Genomic DNA, 13420 nt, shown 5'->3' with positions numbered 1-13420 from the left:
TACATTATGTTCTTTCTTCGCCAATGCATAGTCGTAGCCATCCAATGTAATTATAGATAAAATAATTTGACCTTTAATGCTTAAACTTTTTTGTACGCCATCATAATAGATAATGCAATTGCCAGTGATGATACACTATGGTTTACAAATCCTTCAAACGTAATTTGCTTAAGTTTTGATTGTTTCTCAAGGTTGTCAAAACCAGAATATTTTTTCTTTCTGGTCAATGTCGTAGAGTCCAAATACATTTTGAAAAAAAAAAGCATTCACCATACGGACCGAGCAAACACAAAACATGCTACAGAAACCTTTTACATTGTAGTTCTGTCACTTTCTTTATTTATTTCTTACTTGTGGAGTCACAAATCATTAAAACAACCTAACTTCCAATCTGCACATAATGTGGCATTATTTGAACAAGTTTAACTCCATTAAGGGGGTACTACACCCCTCGATAAATTTGTGTCTATTTTTGGATTTTTCTCAAAAACTAATAACACAGTGGTAACAAAAGTTATGTCTATTATAGGGGCAAGGAATCCAATTACTACAGTGGCATTTCAGTGACCCAAGACAAGCGGCTCGTTATTTATGATAAGAAATAAGGTACCGCTAGGATGTACCTTATTTCCTATTATATATACTGAACCGCTTGTCTTGAGTCACTGAAATTTCAGGGTAGTAATTGGATTCCTTGCCCCAATAATATACATAACTTTGGTTACCAGTGTGTTATTATTTTTTGAGAAAAATGCAAAAATAGTCACAAATTTACCACAGGGGTGTAGTACCCCCTTAAAAGAAAATAATTAATACATTTCAAGTTGATACTGGTTGCAATTTTTTTATTCGTATTTTTCCTGAAAAGGAAAAATTATGTTGGTACAATTCTGGCTCGTTTGGGCCTTTGCAACGATCGAAGCGAATATCGATTTCCAATGTAACAGATTGATGACGTCATTATATGAATAGTAGTGTCCTCCGCAGCCAGTTTGGTTATATGTTTCCAAACCATCGCGGTACTTCGAATAATATCAACAACTAGACAACCTTACAATAATGGCACCTTTTAGGGTAAATTACCGCAAATAAAACAATCATAATATTAAACACCGCTAACTTGACAACACATGAGATGCTCAAATTCTGTTCGTACGGTGAAATTGATATTTTCAAGTTTATTATATTGTGCAAGTTGGTATACATATGAATTTTAAATATCACAGTTAAAGAATCGGCCTGATTTTATCCATAATGTGTAAAAAACATTAAATTTGTAATACTTGATTCAGAGTTTTTTCTGATAGAAACAACAGTATAATGTTCTGTGTATTGAGAGTGTTGACAGTCCATTCTCTCAAAGTTGACACACTTCATTTCATGACATCACAGTTTTGTCTAGGTCAAATCTGTCTCGTTCGAAGCAATAAATGCCCTTTAAATAATATAAAAAGACTACAACTATTTTCTTTGTTGTTTATCTATTTTGTTGTTTTTGTTTATATAATAAAGGTATAGCATGGAGAGAGGTCAAGGCTTATCGTAGACGAGGCCCAGATATCTTTACACAGGGTAAACATTTGAGAGATTCTGGACTAGCGTTTCTGTTTATCGTCGGTGTGGTGTTTGACATTACCCACTACCAGTATGTCTTGGTACGTATGTGTGACATCTGCTTATTTTAAGGTTTGTTAGTCATAAAGTTCGCTAACATATAGGTCATTAGTAATTTCCTTTCAAAAATCCGGTGAAAATGACATAGCAATTATTTTATGCTTTGTACATAGCGGGCGTAATTCCATCCCATCATGTCATACATGTCATTGTAGGGTCATATTATGGGAAAATGCCGGTTTTTATTTAAATTGGTATCACTGATGAGAGAAGACACATCCATTATTATAATATAGAATCAGCATATAATCGGAGCCAGAGATAAAACAAAATCTCCCACAGCCCGTGATTGGTTAATAGTGCGTAATAAAAAGGCGATTCAACTGCACTTTTCAAGGCACTTTTATTTCGGGAAAGAAAGTTTCCGCTTACTAAGACCTTACTTTTGATCCGGTTTGTATGTCTGAAGGGGCAAAATTAAACTTAAATAGGGCACAATTCGTTTTTTAGTTTGATTGAAAGATAACGTGAAAGCTTTTTAAGTGAGAATAGACAAAGCTACGTCGAAAACGTTCATGAAAGTTCATCTGTGTTGGTATAAATCATGATTTTGATTTAACTTTTGATCCAAACACAAGGAATTAATTCCTACCTCCGAATTTTCAGATGGTACTCCATCTTTCATCAGCGAGTGAGTGACTGTATCAGGTCGTGATTTTCTTGACCTTTGACCTGATAACAGACTCGTAGACTCCTGAAAGTTTGAACCGGCACCCGTCTTTGTTGAGAAATGCTTGGTTGGCTAAAACGTCTAAAAACGTCTATTATAAAGAAAAAAATCTGTTTGATTTGTATCTTGATTTTTTTCACAGAACAATCCACTCAAAAACGGCACAAACATAACTCAAGTTGAACGGGATCGCAGATCTCTGCCAGACAACAGCTTCCCATTTTCAAGTCCAACTGGTCACTTTACAAATCTAACAGGATACGGACGCACAGACGACGAGCAGGACATGTCGCTCGAAGTTACAAGGAACTTATCCAATGGAGCTATATATGTTCACCGGATTCCAAAGATACCGATCAGCCGCGCCAGAGCTGGTGGCAAAACCGGAAATGCCAAACTCGCCGTAATCTTGGGAGGGGCTGAAGCTGCTGACTTTGAAGTTACGGATCCGGACTTCTTGGCATACCTGGCGCATGCGTGGTGGCATCCAAGGCTAATGGCGACTGCCTTCTTTGCGGTGTCCACTGTTATTTCATTTCTGCGTATGCTCCCTTACGTTGTAGTTAGTGACGTCATTGGACCCCTTCAGATATCGCTGGGCACTATGATAACAGAAACGGCGCACTTCTTTCTTGTCGTGGCGGTTGTGGTCTTCTCATTTTCAGTTGGTTTAACATATATTTATTCTTACTATGAAGAAATAAAATGGGCACAATGTCTGCATGCTAATGATGGTTTAGAGGACGGGTGCACTCGTGGTAAATTGCCCAAGTAAGTATAGATTCATACCAGCCATATAGCGTAGTTGATACAACATGCCAAAAAATTAATAAATAATAACTAATACATATTATATTCTGCGCACAAATCTTTACACTCAATACAAAAAAAACCCATAAAATTATAATTACCAAATTAATCGTCGGTAGATGTTTCATTTGGCACGATATTTCATTTGGCACGACGCGACTTTATTTGCCCATATGATATCAATTTAAATGAAATATAGAGCATTTCAATAAACTTCACTGAAAACACGCAGATTATGAACACAGCGGAGTGAATATTAATCTGTTGCGCTGTAATGAGCCTGTTAAAAAAGGAGCGGGAATTGCACCCGAAGGAGGAAATATCCAAATTTGTCATTTTCGAAACTCCCTTTTGTCATTTAATTGGGTATACTTGGGGGAATAATCTTGTATTGTGCCGAATGAGGTATGAAAATATATGACACGGCGTGCAAAATGCATCGAGTTTAAAAAAAAACCATCGAGTTAAAAAGCACACATCGAGTTATAAACAAGCACATCGAGTTTTAAAAAAAAGATATCGATTTGGGGTATATGGGGCTTCTTCTACAAACAAAATTTAACATGAGACTTTTATTATCAATAACTTGAGATTACCGGGGATAGGCCGGGGTCTTTCTAACACACACGTTTTATATTTGTATATAGGAGGGGGATAGGGGCATTTCTAACATATCTTTCGGTATATAGGGCTACAACCGACATGAGACTACCGCGATACCGGGGAGTTTTGGAACTCTTATTTTGATTAACCCTATTCTATTACCCCACAAAAGTGGTATATTTGAGTGGTATGGAGGAATCATATTAACTACTGCGTTGCAGTGTTATTGGTTGGGTAAAAACCAATAAGTGGCATACCATTGGCAAGCTTGGACTTTAAGCTTTTAGAAAAACAAGTTTAATATTTAATTATGTAAATATTATGCAAATTAGCTCATGAATAATTAATGAGCTCATAGCCAAATGTGATCAAAAAATAATTTTCATTTACAATTTTGAATTGTATGAGTACATCAATGTGGCATTTTTTATGCAGTTTTAAATACACTGCCGTGTTTCTACATATAATAAAAAAGAAATCCGAGTTACTTTGGACCATATTTAAAAAGTTTATGGACATTTTGGGCTATTTTTAGGGCAAAATTTGGCCTAAAATGGTCAAAATATGCAGGTTTCAACATTTTAAACCATCTTATGATGTGTTAATGGTAGTTATATTAGGAAAAAAGGTGTTTTGTTGATAGAGAAGTGATAAATTATCAAAACTGTTCCAAAGATAAGACCTTATGTGTGTAAATATTTTTTTACATGCATATTAAGCCATTTCGTGCCATATGGCACGAAATTGATAGGGGGTAATAGAATAGAACATGATACTACCAGGCGGGGTTCTTTCTATCATGTCCGTGATATATCTTGGTGTATAGATGGCTTCTTTTACAAACGACATGAGACTACAGAAGAGTTGACCTCTTCCTCTTACTATTATTTACATCAGACTACCAGGTGGATATGGGGTCTTTCTAACATGTCCGTGATGAGAATGCCGTTATCATATGGGGTCTCTTTATCCATATCTAGCATAAGATATTGTCTTCTTCTACAAACGACATGTGACTACCGTAGAGTTTAATGAGTTCTTTAATTATTATCATCATAACATGACAGTACCGGGGAACACTCAACTTTAGATGTAACGGTATGTGCCTGCCCGATGACCTCACCCTGTTTTTAAAAGGTTATACCCGATTCCCCCCATTTTTAAGGTGCGGTTATACCCAATGTCTCCCTTTTCTTAGGTGCGGCTACCCAATGACCCCCTTTTTCTATAATTGTATCATCAAAATGGCACAAAATAATGCGAAACGTTCAACTTCTCTTATTTCAGCAAAGTTGTATTCAGTGTAAATTTGGAACAAAAAAATAAAATTTCGACATGTGACTACCCCGCCCCCTTTTTTTTGTATCGATAGGCCCTACTTCGCAACGCCGGTGGGCACATACCCCTCACTTCTAAAGTTGAGTACCCCCGGGTGACACTATCGATTGGATTTAATGGATTCTTTCTTAAATGTTTAGCATAGGCCTATTTTGTATCCCGGTGGAAGAAAAAAAAGTGATCTGAGGTACCAGTCGTACAAAAATATATCTAAAAATAGAAATGATCTTCATACACATTTGTGGAAATACTATTTAAAAGAGGAAAACTAGACTTAGTGTGGCATCAACACACATCCACTGACACGGCCTTGACCGTAATGATAAATCAATACATAAATGATCCCTCTAAACCATCATATCGCATCGTTGCAGTGATATGAAACCGTACACATGTTGAGCCACTGATTGTTACAATTTAAATGTTTCCCCGAATTCCGAAATGTCACTGCAAGCTGTAATAACACCAAACATTTCAGTTGACCATTATAGAACAATGTCAAGATTATTTCCTCTATGATCCCCACTATTATCATATTGGCCCGTCTAGCAGAAACTCTAGGTGGCGCTTTTCGACGTGTTTTTTTAACTTCAAATTATTTTTAAACTCGACGTGTGTTTTCTCGACGTGCGTTTTTATACTCGATGTGTTTGTTTTTAAAAATCGATGTGTGGTTTTTAAAGTCGATGCGGTTTTTTAAACTCGATGTGTTTTTTAGAACTCGATGCAATTTGCACGCTGTGGCGTGCCATAAAAATACGCGGAGAGAAAATTCTCCATCTATTCATTTTGTAATTTCGGTTCGTTTCTTTAAAACAATCCTTTTTTATAATTGTTAAGATACTTTTAGTGCGCAGTAATCATGCGATGTTATTCTAACGGTCGGACATATGTGTATGTTGTTCCCTTTACCAGTCATCTTAGGCTATTTTAAATATTAATTTAATGCCCACGGAACTATGTGGGCGCTGACATTACAGCTTGTATACAGAAAGTCTGAAAAAGTGACCTTTGGGTCACTCACTGCTAAATTGTTGGTATAAAAAAGTATAAATATTTAAAATGGCAAAGACTTGATGAATCCATCGGGGAATCCATCTGCTTAGTTTTTGACATAATCCCAAAAAAATTCCGGTTTTGACGGTCTACGTAATTCTTGAGTAAAAAAAAATCAATAATTTTGAAAAAAAAACTAGATATAAATTTCAACGACCCGTTTTGTTTTTGAATTTTTACCAACTTTCCGGATTTGGGCCCAAATTTCAAACATTTTTGGCGTAATTGATATTTACGAGCGTATATCTAGTTTTTGAAAATCAATTAAAATCAATTTTACTGAAGAATTATTTTGTTATGTGGCCCGAAAAAATGTGAGTAAAAAAAACCAGTTTGTTGGTATTTTCTCCAAATTTCAGAATATTTGTCCAAACTTGATCTCACAGATGGATTTTTCAGCATTATTTAGCAGTTATAAGACCCACAAGTTTCACAAAATCCACATTTAAGTCCAACCTTTAAGTGCTATATCGTGGAACCAACCATCGCATCATTTCATACCATACACTCTTTTTCTTACAGTCTCTGGAAAGGCATCATATATCTGTATTGGTCTGTCTTTGGCTTGGAATCAATGGAACCTTTGGAATTAAATAATCAAGCGTGGATACTCCAAGCTTCTGGCATAACGCTGTATGCCCTGTTTTACGTACTAGTAGTGGTGGTACTTATGAATGCTCTCATTGCAGTCATGAGCAACGTATACAATGAAGTGGAGGTATGATTTTAAACACAGCACAAAAGAAATTCCTCACTTATGTAATCCGTCAGGCTGCGTTCACATAGAAGTATACTCTTCGGGTATACGGTGCACGTTTTGCAGGTACACGCGTATAGCTTAAATCGAGCAAGGCAATTTCATAGTACCTGGTCACATAAGGCTGCGATCACATAGAAGTATACTATTCGGGTATACGGTGCACGTTTTGCAGGTGTACGCGTATAGCTTAAATCGAGCAAGGTAATTTCATAGTACCGGATCACATAGGGCACTATTCGAAAAGGCCGTATACCTGCGTATAGCATAGTATAGTGGGAATCGTGCATGTTCGATTTTAGTGCAGCGTATACCATCCTAATTTTAAAACTAAACCATGGATAAATTCATATTTTTTAAATAGATGCACTATCTAATTCTGCACATTATGACACCTCATTGAATGCAATGTGACCTCAAGAAGTAAAGTTACAAGCATTTGATTAGACGCAGAAAATTGGTAAATGACCTATCATGCCTATAATACTCGCTAATCGCTATACGAAATACGCTCATTCGATCAGGCTGAGTCCACATAGTATACTCCTATATGAACTCAGCCTGATCGAATGTATTTCATGATTTGTAAAAGTTGCATATAAAAAAAAAAAAGAAAAAAAAAGCATGATATAGCCCGATAATATCGATCTCACTATGCAATAATTATGCAGTATACATTTAATAGGAAATCATTGTAGCAATCCATGCGTTTCAAATAACAATTGAATAAACATGGCTCTTGGTATTTACCTTAGAAGTACTGTTGTAACAGGATTAATTCCTATAAAGGTGACAACAATTTTCGAATGTACTGCCCTTCACTATAAGTAGGTTGCACTCATCACTGTGTGTGTGTATGTATTCAATCATAGATTCAATACAATACCGCTCTTTTCAAAGACACTAATCGTACAGGTGCAAGTGAAACGTACTTGGACTCTACATAATGTGAAATTTCCATTTAAATACGATCCAGGTATTTATACCTTATTTTTTGATCATCAATCGTACTTCTAGTGTAGGGCAATACATTCAAAACTTGTTTTCACCTTTCGCTATGGTAATTAATCATGTTACATCACTACTTCAGAGCGTGGCCATGCCTTGAATCACAAACTGCGTGGTCGTTTTGATTTGCTAGTTTTGAAAATGCACAAAATTTCAAATAGTAGTATAAATCTATGTCAATTCAGAGCTTCTGGTATCAAATGCGGTATCAAATTAGAGCTAACATTGTCATCACACGAGCAGGTTAAGAATGATGATGGGTTATGTAAGTGAGGACTTTCTTTTTGTGTTGTGTTTTCATATAACTGGCAATAAAATAATCACGGGCGGATCCGGGATTTAAAAAAGGGTCAAAATTACCATGAGCTGGGAGGTTATAAACTGTTAAATTTGTGAAGATTATCGACTGTAAATATATTTAAAAAAAACCTCACAGACAGGCTAAAGTTACTAACACTAAAACTAGATTTTTTGCAAACATATTTAACACAAAATATTCAGCCAAAATTAATCAATTTTGGCCACATTTATTGAATATGGAATATCAACTTTTATTGTCAGTTATGTAAAACTAAAGGATTATGATTGGGCTATGTTTAATCTCGTCAAAGAAAATAATACACATTTTGTTTTATTCAAACACATTAGTTCTGTATTTTTCTGAAATCGAGAGTAGGCTGATAGTAGTACTACGGCATATAAACAAGCAAGTGCGCATATAATAATAGAAAGTAGTTACCGGGGGGGGGGTCACTCCCATTGTGGCTTGTACACCATCCGCGATAATCAACTTTTGAAAAGCACCCTAAACAAGGATTTAACCCTGGGCTAAAACAATACCCTAAACAGGTGTTTTCACACCCTAAACAGGGATTTTATTCCATGCATCAAATTTCATACCCTAAATTTCATTTCCGCGTATTAGCAATTGCAATTTTGCTACCCTTTTTTCCAATATTTCATGTTTTTGACACCCTAAACGCGTTACGCGCGTATCGTGCTTACCCACGAAAAACTACCCTTTTTACGCGTTTTCATTATCGCGGATGGTGTACAGGCCACAATGGGAGTGACCCCCCCGGGTAGTTACCTAGGTATCATGCATGGTGCATCAAGTTTAGGTATAAAATAAAGAAAACAATAATACTCCCTCTCCTTCACTTATTTCTCCCCACCTAAAACCAAAGTAATGGTGTCACCACCACTGACCACTGGAACTGCAAATGTAACTAATAAATAAGTGATTCATTTTTTAAAGGAAAACGGAGACATGGAATGGAAGTACGCCTCCACCGTCCTTTGGATGGACGTACTAATGGACGACGACGTGGTAGCGCCGCCATTCAACTTGTTACCATCAAAGGAGGTGCTAGAAGCCACGTGGCAACAGATTTTAAAAGATGTCGACATATGCGCGCCAAAAATGTTGTGGATCACAATGGATGTAAATATACCGGGCCATCAAAAATGGTAATTATTTCATTTTTCATTACACTGATATTTTCAGGGTGATAAACAATCTGGGATTGATCCAGGATTTGAAAAATGGTGAAAAATTTCCGTGAGCTGAGAGGTTATTAACTGGCTAATTTGTGAAGATTTGCGACGGAAAATATCATGCAACATGATACAAGTTCCACTCTTGAAATGAATCATTCATGTTATATTTTCATGACCTTCATCTAGATATCCGTAAAATCGTTCATCAGGATTGTCAATTTAATCATTTGTAAAATTTCCTGAGTCGATTTGGAAAAAAAAAATGCTACGAAGTTTATCATTTTACCCAATATTCACTCGGGTTTACTTACAAGACAATTTTACAATGAATTCATCTACATACTTATCTATAGAATGGTGAAAGCAATAATATTGTACATTTGTCCGAAAAACATCAAAATTTGAACAAATGTAGCTTTTTAATTTAGCACAAAAATATTGACATTGCATAAATACTGAAACTGTATTATTGATGTGCTAATTCTTTATCTAATAGAACAAACGTAACGGAAGAAATGGGAAAAATGGAAAATCAAAGAAGCACCAACGCTCTCAATACCAAGTGAGTATTTTGATAACGGTTTTCATTCCTTCCACAGCTATGGCACGATTTAGGGTGTAATTTCTGTGTGAGGATTTTGTGCCGCACTCACATTACCGCCCTCTACAGTCTCTCCACATTTTTATGTATTCTATTATTTTGTGATTGGATTTCTTTTGCTTTATATTGTTTTGTGAGGCGATCATTTGCAAGAAAGATACAAAAAACCACTATTTTAAGTTTCGTATTATTTTGTGAGGATTTCTTTTGTTTTATATTGTTTTGTGAGGCGACCATTTGCAGGAGAGATTAAAAAAAACCACTATTTTATGTTTTCTATTATTTTGTGATTGGGTTTCTTTTGTTTCATATTGTTTTGTGATGCGATCATTTGCAGGAGAGATAAAAAACCCACTATGTTATGTTTTGTATTATTTTGTGATTGGATTTCTTTTGTTTTATATTGTTTTGTGAGGCGATCACTTGCAGGAGAGATAAACAAAATATATGTTTTGTTTTGTATTATTTTGTGATTGGATTTCTTTTGTTTTATACCGTTTTGTGAGGCGATCATTTGCAGAAGAGATAAAAAACCCACTATGTTATGTTTTGTATTATTTTGTGATTGGATTTTTTTGTTTTATATTGTTTTGTGAGGCGATCATTTGCAGGAGATATAAAAAAAACATGTTATGTTTTATATTATTTTGTGATTGGATTTCTTTTGTTTTATATTGTTTTGTGAGGCGATCATTTGCAGGAGATATAAAAAAAAATATATGTTATGTTTTGTATTATTTTGTGATTGGATTTCTTTTGTTTTATATTGTTTTGTGAGGCGATCATTTGCAGGAGAGGTTAAAAACAACTATGTTATGTTTTGTATTATTTTGTGATTGGATTTCTTTTGTTTTATATTGTTTTGTGAGGCGATCATTAATTTTTAGGAAAGAGTAAAAAACCACTATTGGTTATGTTTTCTAATATTTTGTGAGTGGATATCTTTTGTTTTATATTGTTTTGTGAGGCGATCGTTTTTAGGAAAGAAAAAAATCTTAATGTTATGTTTTCTATTATTTTGTGAATAGTTTTCTTTGTTTTATATTGTTTTGTGAGGCGATCACTTGCAGGAGAGATAAAAAAAATATATGTTTTGTTTTGTATTATTTTGTGATTGGATTTCTTTTGTTTTATACCGTTTTGTGAGGCGATCATTTGCAGAAGAGGTAAAAAACCACTATGTTATGTTTTGTATTATTTTGTGATTGGATTTTTTTTGTTTTATATTGTTTTGTGAGGCGATCATTTGCAGGAGATATAAAAAAAACATGTTATGTTTTATATTATTTTGTGATTGGATTTCTTTTGTTTTATATTGTTTTGTGAGGCGATCATTTGCAGGAGATATAAAAAAAATCTATGTTTTGTTTTTTATTATTTTCTGATTGGGTTTCTTTTGTTTTATATCGTTTTGTGAGGCGATCATTTGCAGGAGAGGTAAAAAACCCACTAATATGTTTTGTATTATTTTGTGATTGGATTTCTTTTGTTTTATATTGTTTTGTGAGGCGATCATTTGCAGGAGAGGTTAAAAAACAACTATGTTATGTTTTGTATTATTTTGTGATTGGATTTCTTTTGTTTTATATTGTTTTGTGAGGCGATCACTAATTTTTAGGAAAGAGTAAAAAACCACTATTGGTTATGTTTTCTAATATTTTGTGAGTGGATATCTTTTGTTTTATATTGTTTTGTGAGGCGATCGTTTTTAGGAAAGAAAAAAATCTTAATGTTATGTTTTCTATTATTTTGTGAATAGTTTTCTTTGTTTTATATTGTTTTGTGAGGCGGTCAATTTTAGGAGAGAGAAACAAAATCTAAATGTTATGTTTTGTGAGTGGCTATTTTTTGTTTTATATTGCTTTGTGAGGCGATCGTTTTTAGGAAAGAGAAAAAAAATCTTAATGTTATGTTTTCTATTATTTTGTGAGTGGTCTATGTATTTAGGTTGGGCATTAAAACCTTTTCTTTATCGAAACTGGACTATATTTTCCTTTGGGGTCTTTGTTATGATTTATAATACTGGTTACAATGACGCAAACCATTTCCAATGCTGCATATTTACATTGATGTATTTAATTTATTTTCTGCTTTTTTATTGATTGTTTTGTGAGGCAACAGTCTTTTAGTTCTATAGAAATGTAAGGCTGTAGAAAAAAAATCCGATTTTTTACACCCTAAATCGTGCCGTATCTATCCTTATGCATCAGTTTTCTGTACGCCACATGTGCTTCCCACCGGGGATCGAAGGTCATACTGGGGCCAAAGCTTAAAACTGGTCCTATCATGTTGTATTGTATCTCAAATTATTCTCATTAAAATAAATAGTCAATTGTCATATTGTTCTACGGTGCTTAGTTCAGGGGTTAACTTTGCATAGGTCAATGTCAACAATTTCACACACAGAGTTCAAATTTCAAAAATTTCATCGAAACTGGGTCAAATTACACCCCTTACATAAGAAATATCAAACATAATACAGAATTTACAATTGTTGTCGTGTTCCCCTTCATAACCTCCGATCCATGATTTCATCCGATGCTGAGGATACATTTCTCAAACAAATTATTTTGTTTGACGAGAGGAGTAAGTTGAGACAAGTTACAATTAAATTGGTGCAATTTTAAAAATGGGCCTCTTTGCATGAAATATTTGGCATTTGATTTAATGTACTCATGAATTAAGCACCTTAGTGCAATATGATAATTGACTTTTTTTATTCTTAGCAATTAGAGAAACAATTTGGTATTACCCCATGGTAGAACCATTTTTTAAATTTTATCCCCATTATGAAATTTCGACCCCTCGTGGGAAGCGTAGAGGCATAGAAAAAATTGAACCAATTCTAGCTTTATCATTTGAGGTGTAATATTGACAAAAAGAGAAAAAACATTGGTTCCACTAGCCAATGTAATAGGACAGCATGCTAATATTACTAAACAGCGCCAGGTACTACGAAAACTATCTTCATTATCCATACATTTTATTCCAGCGTGTGATGGCGCGTTTGGTTGAGAGATACGTAGCAGCTAAAACTGCAGGTGAGGTGAGCGTCGAAGCGGACGTAGGAATTGCTGATATTAGGGCACTAAGAAATGATTTACTTTGTCTCAAGTAAGTATAATATTATATCCAAGTCTCATGAGTACCATCTGTTGATTGGTTACACGATATTTATTATGATTTAATGAGCCAATCAGCAACATGGTAAGAATGATGGCGTGGTTAAGACCCGGTTAAGAGGAAACGCTGTATAAAATGGGGTAATAAGGTGAACTGGTGAGTAATTCTAGCAAATTGCTAATCTGACAGTGATAACTGACTATATGATCAAATATAATAAATCAGGGGAGAGTGGAGATATTAATATAATATCAATTAATCAATCTTTACTTTACAATTA

At 34.6% G+C, this 13420-nt stretch overlaps 1 protein-coding gene across 1 annotated transcript in view; it reads left to right on the top strand.

Annotated features, from left to right (window-relative positions):
• LOC140169976 (short transient receptor potential channel 5-like) overlaps positions 1-13047 on the top strand; it is a 166684-nt gene extending 153637 nt beyond the window's left edge. The window contains exons 10-15 of the mRNA XM_072193289.1: positions 1513-1655; positions 2487-3115; positions 6674-6869; positions 9175-9386; positions 9913-9978; positions 13010-13047. Of these exons, the coding sequence (XP_072049390.1) occupies positions 1513-1655; positions 2487-3115; positions 6674-6869; positions 9175-9386; position 9913 (1181 nt within the window). The 3' untranslated portion in view covers positions 9914-9978; positions 13010-13047. The remainder of the gene's footprint in view (positions 1-1512; positions 1656-2486; positions 3116-6673; positions 6870-9174; positions 9387-9912; positions 9979-13009) is intronic.
• The last annotated feature ends 373 nt before the right edge of the window (positions 13048-13420 follow it).

Source organism: Amphiura filiformis, chromosome 14 (assembly GCF_039555335.1).
Source record: "Amphiura filiformis chromosome 14, Afil_fr2py, whole genome shotgun sequence".
NCBI lineage: Eukaryota > Metazoa > Echinodermata > Ophiuroidea > Amphilepidida > Amphiuridae > Amphiura > Amphiura filiformis.
This window is presented reverse-complemented; position numbering and strand designations above follow the sequence as displayed.